The sequence below is a fragment of the Frankliniella occidentalis genome, unplaced genomic scaffold, assembly GCF_000697945.3.
Source record: "Frankliniella occidentalis isolate FOCC.00 unplaced genomic scaffold, Focc_3.1 Scaffold39, whole genome shotgun sequence".
Taxonomy (NCBI): Eukaryota; Metazoa; Arthropoda; class Insecta; order Thysanoptera; family Thripidae; genus Frankliniella; species Frankliniella occidentalis.
Window position 1 is genome coordinate 114,323 of NW_026267169.1, and position 8,975 is coordinate 123,297.

At 41.5% G+C, this 8,975-nt stretch overlaps 4 protein-coding genes across 6 annotated transcripts in view; 2 read left to right on the forward strand and 2 right to left on the reverse strand.

Annotated features, from left to right (window-relative positions):
* LOC113208288 (ribosome biogenesis protein SPATA5) overlaps positions 1 to 974 on the forward strand; it is a 22,811-nt gene extending 21,837 nt beyond the window's left edge. For both annotated transcript variants that reach the window (XM_052266514.1, XM_026425233.2), the window contains exon 10: positions 721 to 974. The gene's annotated coding sequence lies outside the window, so the exon portion shown is untranslated. The remainder of the gene's footprint in view (positions 1 to 720) is intronic.
* On the reverse strand, positions 3 to 3,272 carry LOC113208289 (uncharacterized). Its single transcript, XM_026425234.2, has 10 exons — positions 2,954 to 3,272; positions 2,622 to 2,862; positions 2,355 to 2,520; positions 2,141 to 2,274; positions 1,915 to 2,060; positions 1,733 to 1,829; positions 1,024 to 1,176; positions 760 to 932; positions 506 to 671; positions 3 to 418 (listed from the first exon to the last, which is right to left on the reverse strand). The coding sequence occupies exons 1-10, from the start codon at positions 3,079 to 3,081 to the stop codon at positions 221 to 223; spliced, it is 1,602 nt and encodes a 533-aa protein (XP_026281019.1). The 5' UTR covers positions 3,082 to 3,272; the 3' UTR covers positions 3 to 220.
* A 55-nt stretch (positions 3,273 to 3,327) lies between these two features.
* Positions 3,328 to 4,419, forward strand: LOC113208337 (WASH complex subunit 3). Its single transcript, XM_052266517.1, has 5 exons — positions 3,328 to 3,515; positions 3,597 to 3,761; positions 3,853 to 3,990; positions 4,056 to 4,222; positions 4,303 to 4,419. The coding sequence occupies exons 1-5, from the start codon at positions 3,465 to 3,467 to the stop codon at positions 4,346 to 4,348; spliced, it is 567 nt and encodes a 188-aa protein (XP_052122477.1). The 5' UTR covers positions 3,328 to 3,464; the 3' UTR covers positions 4,349 to 4,419.
* Positions 4,420 to 4,556: 137 nt separating this feature from the next.
* LOC113208278 (60S ribosomal protein L44) lies at positions 4,557 to 5,965 on the reverse strand. Of its 2 annotated transcripts, none has more exons than XM_026425222.2 (4): positions 5,801 to 5,965; positions 5,101 to 5,274; positions 4,902 to 5,018; positions 4,557 to 4,627 (listed from the first exon to the last, which is right to left on the reverse strand). In XM_026425222.2, exons 1-4 carry the CDS (start codon positions 5,801 to 5,803, stop codon positions 4,607 to 4,609), a joined length of 315 nt encoding a protein of 104 aa, XP_026281007.1. In that variant the 5' UTR covers positions 5,804 to 5,965; the 3' UTR covers positions 4,557 to 4,606. The 2 variants fall into 2 exon arrangements, with proteins under 2 accessions (XP_026281007.1, XP_052122479.1); XM_052266519.1 differs by lacking the exon at positions 5,801 to 5,965 and adding an exon at positions 5,659 to 5,682.
* Between the last annotated feature and the right edge of the window lie 3,010 nt (positions 5,966 to 8,975).

Sequence of the window (8,975 nt, forward strand, 5' to 3'; positions counted from 1 at the left end):
ATTTTATTTTTTACCATTAAAAAGTTACAATAATGTGTATGAAAGATGAGAATGCATGAATTTCTTAGAAATCAAGCTAGCCATGATGGTTCATTCAAATGATCGCTCATTCAGATTTGATTTGAAGAAAATTTAGTTCAATCATAGCCCTTAATGCCCCTTGAGAAGCTTTCCAAAGCCATAAAAAAGAATTGCATTGATTACTCAGTGCATATATGAGTTAAGGTCCTGATTCTTCTTCAAGAAGCTCATGATCCCCTGATCTCAGGTCCGGGGTACAAACAAAGAACTCTAGCAGATTGTAGACGGGCCCCCTACTGAATGGGTTTTGGAACTTGCCTTTTTTGTCTCTGAGATATGGATATCTTTTGTAGTTGAACATTTCATTAGTTGTGAGATTGAAGCAAGCATGCAGAACCTGTTGGTGAAGAGCAAATCTATAGTAACAATTGTCTCTGTTATGTTGAAATTATTCACATTGTTCAGATGCGCCACTAAGACTTACTGATGTGCATGTTAAAATCCATCCTAGACAACAAAAGAGTAGGGATTCTAGCAGACCAAGTACATATAGGAGCTGGAAACCTTCAATTGCTATGCAATAGCAAGCAAAATAAACTGTCAAAGAACAGTTTATTGCAATGCTCATGACAAATAAGAAGAACCACATCCTTATGGAATAGTGAACAGTACAAAAGTAATTAATAATTTTTTTTTCAGGAAATACATAAATAAAATCCATATACCGCTAAAAAGTACCTGTTTCGAAGGCCAACACAGTTATAAATGAATGGGCAATGATGATCAAAGTACTGCACACATCTATTGCAGTATCTACAGTGCTTTGCTCGAAGAGGCCTGATACATCTGCAGGAATGGCAAAGTCTAGACAGTATGATGGGCTTTTTCTTGTATTTGTCAAAATATGGAATCTGCAGCACAGGGAAATACAAAATCATTCAAACAAAACCAAATTACTTTTTTTTTTTTTTAAAGAATCATTCTTTACATTGTTATTCCAACCTGTTTGATGGCCCGAATATATCCCTCTGTGTCTTGTGGAACATATCCTGGGTCTCTGCGGTTGGCAATGACCCAGCTAAGCCACATAAGCAAATTCCAGTAAATGAAACAGTAATGTGATCCTCTCATTAAATTCCATGTGATGGGGACACACTGTTAAGGCAGAAAATCAGATTAAGAAGTTTTGGAAAATAATTATTGAAGTCATTGTGATCTGAGTAGAGAAGTGGATTCAAAAACTAAAGCTTAGCTGGTGATAAAAATATGTTGACAACCTAAGTACACTACAACTAAAACATTGAAAAATGTGGTGCTTTCTAAAAAACAACAACAAACAAAACCTACTGTGCTTTGTTGGTAAAACATAAAAGCATATTTCTTAATTTTTATTTTTTACAAAAATAAGATCTAAAGTAAAGATCTAAGTAAAATCTACCTCTACAGGGTGTCCCATCCCACTCAAGACAGGACTTTTGCACTACAAGTTCAAATAAAACATCTCGCTGCGGGTGGCTAGGCTGTTGGGTGAAGTCTCTCATCTCTAGCTCTCCCATGCGAGCCAAACTTCTGAATCCAGAAAAACAGCCTAGTCCGTAGCAGAGCAAAATGAATTCAAATTAATGGCGCAAAAATCCAACCTTGAATGGGACAACCTGTACAGTTTTTTTTTTAAAACTACTGTTATGAAGCTTATAGCAAGGAAAATTACCCTAAATAAGTACATGGGATATTCCCACAAAAGGAATGATCCTAAGAAGAAAAGAAGTGGTCCCTTTGAATTTCCAGCACCACCAAACATCAAACTCCTAGACGTACATAACAGGAAATTATGTAGTTTTTAAAATGTGTAGTCAGAAGTAAATCAAACCATTATGATCATTGCGTCCCTACCATATTTCTGTAATTGGTGGCATCCATCTTGCCCGTCGATTTCGTTCAGTTGTCAAAACCTGCACAATGTCATTGTGTTGGTGGCTCTTTGCAAGCATAAGGGGTGTCTTGCCATTTTTGTCACGTGGTTCCAACTCGATTTTACTCTAAAATTTAGAGAAAATAATTGTGGTTAGATAATTTCTTTTATGCTTGAGAATAGAACACCCATTTTACTTTGTCTTACCTTCTCACAAAGGATTTTGACACAACTCATATTTCCAGAGAGACAAGCAAGGTGAAGCGGTGTAGATCCAAAGTTGTCAGCTTTTTGCAAGTCTACACCAGCATAAATCAGCAAGCGAATCAAATCAGGATGCCCTTAAAAAAACACATTTGACACAATTAAAATTTTTGTTTTATCTTTATGCTTAGAATAAGGTATATTAAATTATTTTTACCTTTATAAGCAGACCAATGTAATGCTGAGTCTCCATTTATATCTGTGAGGTGATGGTATGCACCCATCCCAAGGAGGTACGCAGCAGTTGCTCCTCTTCCAAATACACATGCTGTCATCAATGGGGTGAGACCTTTAAAGTCTGCTGCATTCACTCCTACACCAGCCTGAAATATGCGTCACATTTATTTTTAAACAGAATACTTAAGAAGTTTGGTTTCAAAGCCTTGAAAATTTGATATGTATTTGTTAGAATTATAATAATTACCTTTAGAAGAACTTGCACAATGGCAGCATGTCCTTTACGGCATGCCCAGTGAATTGGCCTTTGACCCTGAGTACCAAGGCAAGATAGATCTACGGGAGCACCTCGTTCTACAAGATATCTCATAACTGGGAGATTCCCATCTAGGGCGGCCCAGTGAGCAGGGGTGTAACCCCACTCATCTCGAGCACTGAGAATTTCAGAGCCATGTTGTTCGACTAAAACCTCGAGGTCACATACTTCGCTGTTTGCATGTAATCAAGTAATAAAGAATTATGTGAACTCTATATTCTAACAGTTTTTGAAGAGGGTTTCTAATAAAGGAGCAAACTCACCCTGTTCTGACAATATCAAATACTGATTTACAGTTGTGTGTCATATGCACCTCTGCTGCATCTGAGCAACATAGTATGTTGCTGTCTTTCCCCTCATTGACGGTTGTTGAGGAGTGGTCCGCAACCATGTTTGTGGCTGTTTGCAAGCGCCAGACACTGCGAGCAGTGCCTGGGCCTGGAAAAACCTTTCCGTTCGTAATTTTTGCTGACTTTTAAAACAAAATGTAGGAACAAAACTCCGTTTTCTTCCTCGTGATCTAAATATTTCTTCTGACAAAAGGCGAACTGTCTTCTGCTGTGTCGTCTGCATTGATTATTTCTTCTTACCCAAAGCCTTATCCTTTCTGCGCATGCGCGACTTTTTTGTCGGCTGTTGAACAGTGTTAGAAGGCTTATAGTTTTTGTTTTGGTCTGGCAGCAAGTGTCAAATTTGTCAGGCAAAGACTTCGTATTTTCTTGAATTATCACTCTTTGAGGGTTAAGTTTTACTTGCTGAGGTGCTTGTAAAGTCATGGATTCTGATGGACTCCCTATGATAGGGGCGGGCGTTGATTACACTCAAGTATGTTCTTTTACGTAATCTTACTTCTCTTCTGCTAGTAGAATATTTCTAGGTTAATCAAGCTCTGCGCAATCGTTTCAGGTTGGAGCTATACATCAAAAACGAACTCTAGCTTTCATAAATTACTTTATTACCAATACTGTATCATTTTTAAATAATTTCTCAAGATCTTGTGAAGTACGTCTTCAAAAATACAATGCCAAATTGCAAAGACTAGAAGCATGTATGGAAATACTGGAGGCCAAAGTAAGTTCCTAATAGGAGGATTCGTGAAGTTCCTATCTTCATGAAAAACACATGTTTTTTTTTTATCAATCTTCTTTGACTGTATATCTAGCTGTCATCTATTCCTGGCTTGGATGATGCATCGACCATAGTTGACAAATCAGAAGCTCCAGGTGTACCTTTGGAAAATAGTAATTCAACAGCTGTCGCAGCTGATTTAGCACCTTCAGATCCAGTTGTTATCAATGAGGTAACTATTGTCAGCTTTGCTTTGTCTTTTAATATACACGTTCATTCATTCAACATGTTTCTCAGATTGTAACAGGTGAACTACCACAGGTCCCTGAGATGACTGACGGAATGGTGTTTGCTAAAGATGATCCCACCTACAAGAAATTCTTCAAAATGTTGCACGTTGGTGTTCCTGAGCCTGCTGTGAAATTGAAAATGCAAGCCGAGGGATTGGATCCTAATATCCTTAAGTATGAGTACTATTCTGCATTTAACTCAATTTTTTTTTTTGCAATTGACAAGGAACTAATTATGTACTTTAACTTCCTAGCAACCCTGAACAATTAATTCCATCGTCCGTGGATGAAGAGGCCTGACAAATTGGATTGTGATATTGTTAGAATTTACTTTTTATACTAAATATTAAAAGTTTACACCATCAAAAGGATCTTGTAAGTGAAATTACTTTGAGATTTTTGTCCTTTCTTTTGCTGTCGTTGCAATACTTTGAAAGTGTGATGTTAGGAACAAATTTGTCACAATATCCATAATGCTTGCAAACGAATGGGGTAAAAGACAAGAGAATTGGATTTTCACTTATTTAATAACGGAAAGATGATACAAAGGTTTAGCGCCTAGAACTGGATCATCTGACCCTGTAAAAATAGAAACAGTGCATTAGAATACAAGAGACTAATTCATATTGAGGTAAATTGATAGGGAAACACAAATGAAACAATATTGAAATACAATAACATTTAACAGTAACAAATTAAAAGGAAAACAGGTTAAAATACAGATCTATCCATAAATAGACTATAAAAATTACAAAATTTCAGAAGAGGGGGTCATGGCATTGTCAAATTGAAAGCAACCAAGGTTAAGGAGGGAACTTAAATTGTATGTAAAGAAAACTCAAGTATGACATACCTTCCTCTTCCTGTCACCACCAAGTTCGAAGTGCTTGCAGCGCTTGAGGGGAATCTGCTTCCTGAACTTGCAGTCGGAACATTCCATTCTCAGTACAATCTTCTTGGTAGTCTTAGCCTACGCAAACGAAAGAAGCAGAACGAATTAGAGACGCAAAAATACAAAAAAGAGAAGTTCCATAAAACTTGCTATCGCATACCTTCTTTCTGAAGATGGGTTTGGTCTGACCACCATAACCCTGTTGTTTGCGGTCATAACGTCTTCTACCCTGGGAAGCTGTCCTTTCCTTAGACTTCTTGTACTGGGTTACCTTGTGAGGCTTGTGCTTCTTGCATTTTTTGCAGAAGGTTTTCCGCTGCTTCGGAACGTTCACCTAGAATTAAAACAGACATGAGATACTTCGCTTGCACCCCCCCAAAATGCCTGTGAAAATCAGAAATCTGAAGAACTCCGCAGATATTACTGAGATAGCAACGGGTAAGGGCTCAAGGGATGGTCCGGTTACAATTAAGAGGGCAAAATTCGGAACAGAACATACGGACACAGGTAAACAAAGTAAGGCGACCTAACCTGCGCCGGTAAGTACCTCCGATGATTTAAACTACTGGCAGGTACGATATGCTAGCCCCAAACAGGACATAATGTTAAAATATGAAAAACAACAAATAACGAAGAGTAGGGCGAAATTTTAGAAAATTATTACTTCAGATCTAGCGGTACACGTTGTATACACTTCATACACGAATCAACGTCATACCATACTAAAGAAATATATTTTCACAAAAGCTCTTTTTCTCAATCCGAGGGCATAGATAGAATACAGAAACGAAAGTACATAATTTAAAGGATTCAAATATTTATCGATGTCTTAGGATAAAAGAACTCATATCTTAACCTACCATTTTGAAGACTAAACTCCAAAGGAAGTCGCTATGGCCAGGAAGTGAAACATGGAAGAACGCCGCTGCCTTGTGCAAAATACAACTCAATGTGGGTGTGAGACCATAATCATACGGCCAGGTATTTCAACAGTGCTCCATTCTTATTTTGTAAATGTTAGCTATTATTGATTATTTAAAGTTTAGATCTTCTAGGCTTTCTTAATAGAAACCGTTTCTTGAATTTCATTAATATAATCACTTATTTATCAATTTTTCCATAAAGGTTTGGGTGACTGTACTGTTTGGTGCTGGAGCTTGAGCGTAGATGAGTCGGTTTGGTTCCGTGTACTAATAATACTTGCTACTTGCTGTTTATTTAGTTTAGATAAATAAACATTAAGGCGATGGGAAAACTTATGTGTGTATACATTTATATGTGAGTGACGGAACAGCGTGTAAATAGTTGTTATTGTGTTATTGTGCCTCAGTCGGCACCGAGTTTTGGCACCTACATTTTGTTTATTCATTCGCGGGTTGCTTCAGGTGCGCTGTAGGAAAATAGCCGGTGGTTCACAGGAATAGATTTCAATTTTCACACTAATGTGCATAAATCTTAGCTTGAGAGATTATTTGTCGAATCACACTCTGATTGCCGCACGCCTCACATGACGCTTACAATTGACTCTACTGATCAGACGACCTTTAGAGAAGTTCTTTTTAGTGCTTATCGAATGATGATGTGAACACCTCTATTGCATTAATCGGATCTTTATAGAACCAAGGGTTAGTTTCATGGTACAAATCTGGATGACAATACTTTTTTCATCGCTAAATCTTATTTTACATCCCTTAACGTCACAAACCGCAGACGAAGTTGGCTGCTGGCTTTAAAAACCCATACGGCTAGCAGTGGTCCTCCCTGCTGTAGCCTCCAACCCAAAGTCGATTTAGCCGGGGCTACTCTCCAACCCCTCGTCAGATTTGTTTAAAATCTTACTTTTAAACTGAGATTCGTATTTTGGTCAACATATTGATTTTTTAGCGCATTAATTTTATAAGAGCATTTGATTTTCCTCTTCTCTCACAACCTTTCGCTTGTGATCGCGAATTAACGTAATCCACCAATCAGTGGTCCACCGAGCTCCAAGCCCGCGCCATCTTCGTTTTGAACAAAGGCAGCCCAGTTGTGCGGTAGTGCAAGTTCACCACAGTTTCCTCAGAAAACATGAGTACCAAGGAAAATAACTCCGAAGTTGCCGTTGACAAAGTCACGGAAAACAATGACAAGGCTGGAGGAGATGCCAAGGCCGAAGTAAAAGGAACCAAGAGGCCGGCAGAGGTAAGTAAATATATTGTGGTTCATGGACTCGTGCTTGATAGCTGTGATCGCCGTAGTTGGATGCGGCATCATCTATGTTTAACCACGAGTAATGACTTGTATTTGTTAAAATTCCGTTTCTGATGCCGTGGGTTTGCCCTACACTAGTGAGGGTACTTAGATTTTGTTACTTGCAAGTTGTGAAAGTGATAACTGGCTGTTACGGTTTTGGCGGTTGCCATGTGAGGAGCCGGCTAAAGCCGGCCGGCGCCGGCGTCAGCACCTCGGCGTCACCAGCTCAAAGTGCCTCTCTCTGTTTCCATTTTCCATCTCGCTAGTTTTCCCTGCGTTACGCTTTTCTCTGCGTCGACCGTAGTTTTCCGTGAAAAGTGGGGTTATCGTACTCGTAGACATGGCGGTGGGAAGCTGCTGTATGACGCTTTGCCCGACGCGGCCAGGGGGGCGTCCTTGGGAGTGGGGCCGGAGCGTGAAACTCTAGTTTTCTCCGTGTTTGCTCCTGCTGTGCTCTTTTCGGGTGCTATTGTACCTCCCAGGCATGACCATTTCTATCTGGTACTCGCGCTCGTAGGTTTCGTAGCGGGACGCCCGCGTCGGGCTTGTTTTGCCGGGCCGGCGGCGGCGTCCCGCCAGAACGACGCCGAGGCCCGTGGTGCCGCTCGGACCCCGTTTGGGGCCCTGCGCTCGTCCCTGGGGCGCGTTTGCTCTTGTCGCTAGAGGTTTATATTGTTTTGTAATCAAAATTAGTCGCTTTCGGCGACGGGGGTCTTCTGCTTGTGTGCGGCCGTGGAGGTTAGGGATTGCAAATGACCTTGTGAGTTGTCAAAATCGCGGCGTGCTCGCGATATGCGTGCGGATGGCTGTTTGTCGTCGAGTTGCGATCTCTACTTCTCAGCCACTAGCAGCATCGTGGAAGGGGAGGTTATAGCTAGTTGCAGGATTGACTTTCACGGGTAGCTCACAAGTGACATAGGATTCCCGCTCCATTTCATGTCGTACAGTGTCAACTGAATGACGTGTTGTATGTATAGTCTCCTTGGAGTTACGTTAAATAGACTGATGAGACTTAATTTTATTTAATTATGACGTTCCAGTTACAAGTTGTCAGCCCTCTCGTCGCTGTTTGATCTTGTTCAAAAGAAATTGTGGGTTATTTTAAAATTATTTTATTGGGCTCTGTGGCTGTGTAACATTAACGTTTTATTTTTCTGGCTTTCCCACAATTTTCTAGATGGCATTTTCTCTAGTAGGGGCTGGAGTTTGCTCGTAGTGTCACCCCCCACCCCGGCGATTCCTCTGTCTTCACCCCTTTTCCTTTCCCCTCTCCCATTTTGTCTTCCTCTCTCCGTTCGTTCTCCTCCCTCACTCCCTCCGCGCCGCCTCTCCCACCCCCTGTACGCCGCCTGTCCACCCCAGGCTTCTTCCCCCACCCCTCCCTCCCTGGGCCCCTGTGCCGGTGTTGTAGTGGCGGTGCCGCGGCAGGGCCAGGCCCGGGTGTGGCGGCGGTAGCGGTGGCAGCAGCAGCCGGTTGGGCTGAGCTTGGGAGGCATCCTGTTCGGCGTTGCGCTTCGCGCGTGCTCCAACGGCGAGGTTGCGTTTGAATCGGATGTCTTCTCTCTCACTCCCCTCTACGGGCACGAAACCACGGGCTGCTTCCGTCTCGCTCGCTCTCGCATGGTTGTAGGGCGGCTAGGGTGCCCGCTGAGCGAGCGCTGGAGGGTGGGTGGACCCCAGCGCTGGGGGAAGTAGTGGAGGGGGTGCAGAGGGAAGTTCGGGGAAACTTCAGTTGAGAATTATGCCCGAATTCTGCTCAAGTAGGTCTTGAATCAATTCTCTCCTCTCGCCAACATATGGCTC

Bases quoted from the DNA above. Each gene is read 5' to 3' on its own strand.
- LOC113208337 (XM_052266517.1), top strand. From the start codon at position 3,465: ATGGATTCTGATGGACTCCCTATGATAGGGGCGGGCGTTGATTACACT. The intron at 3,516-3,596 runs GTATGTTCTTTT...CAATCGTTTCAG, and splicing joins CGGGCGTTGATTACACTCAA to GTTGGAGCTATACATCAAAA. The intron at 3,991-4,055 runs GTAACTATTGTC...CATGTTTCTCAG, and splicing joins ATCCAGTTGTTATCAATGAG to ATTGTAACAGGTGAACTACC.
- LOC113208278 (XM_026425222.2), bottom strand. The intron at 5,019-5,100 runs GTATGCGATAGC...TCGTTTGCGTAG, and splicing joins AACCCATCTTCAGAAAGAAG to GCTAAGACTACCAAGAAGAT. The intron at 4,628-4,901 runs GTATGTCATACT...CTATTTTTACAG, and splicing joins GTGGTGACAGGAAGAGGAAG to GGTCAGATGATCCAGTTCTA.
- LOC113208289 (XM_026425234.2), bottom strand. From the start codon at position 3,081: ATGGTTGCGGACCACTCCTCAACAACCGTCAATGAGGGGAAAGACAGC. The intron at 2,061-2,140 runs GTAAGACAAAGT...TCTAAATTTTAG, and splicing joins TCAAAATCCTTTGTGAGAAG to AGTAAAATCGAGTTGGAACC. The intron at 672-759 runs GTACTTTTTAGC...CTATTCCATAAG, and splicing joins TGTGTTGGCCTTCGAAACAG to GATGTGGTTCTTCTTATTTG.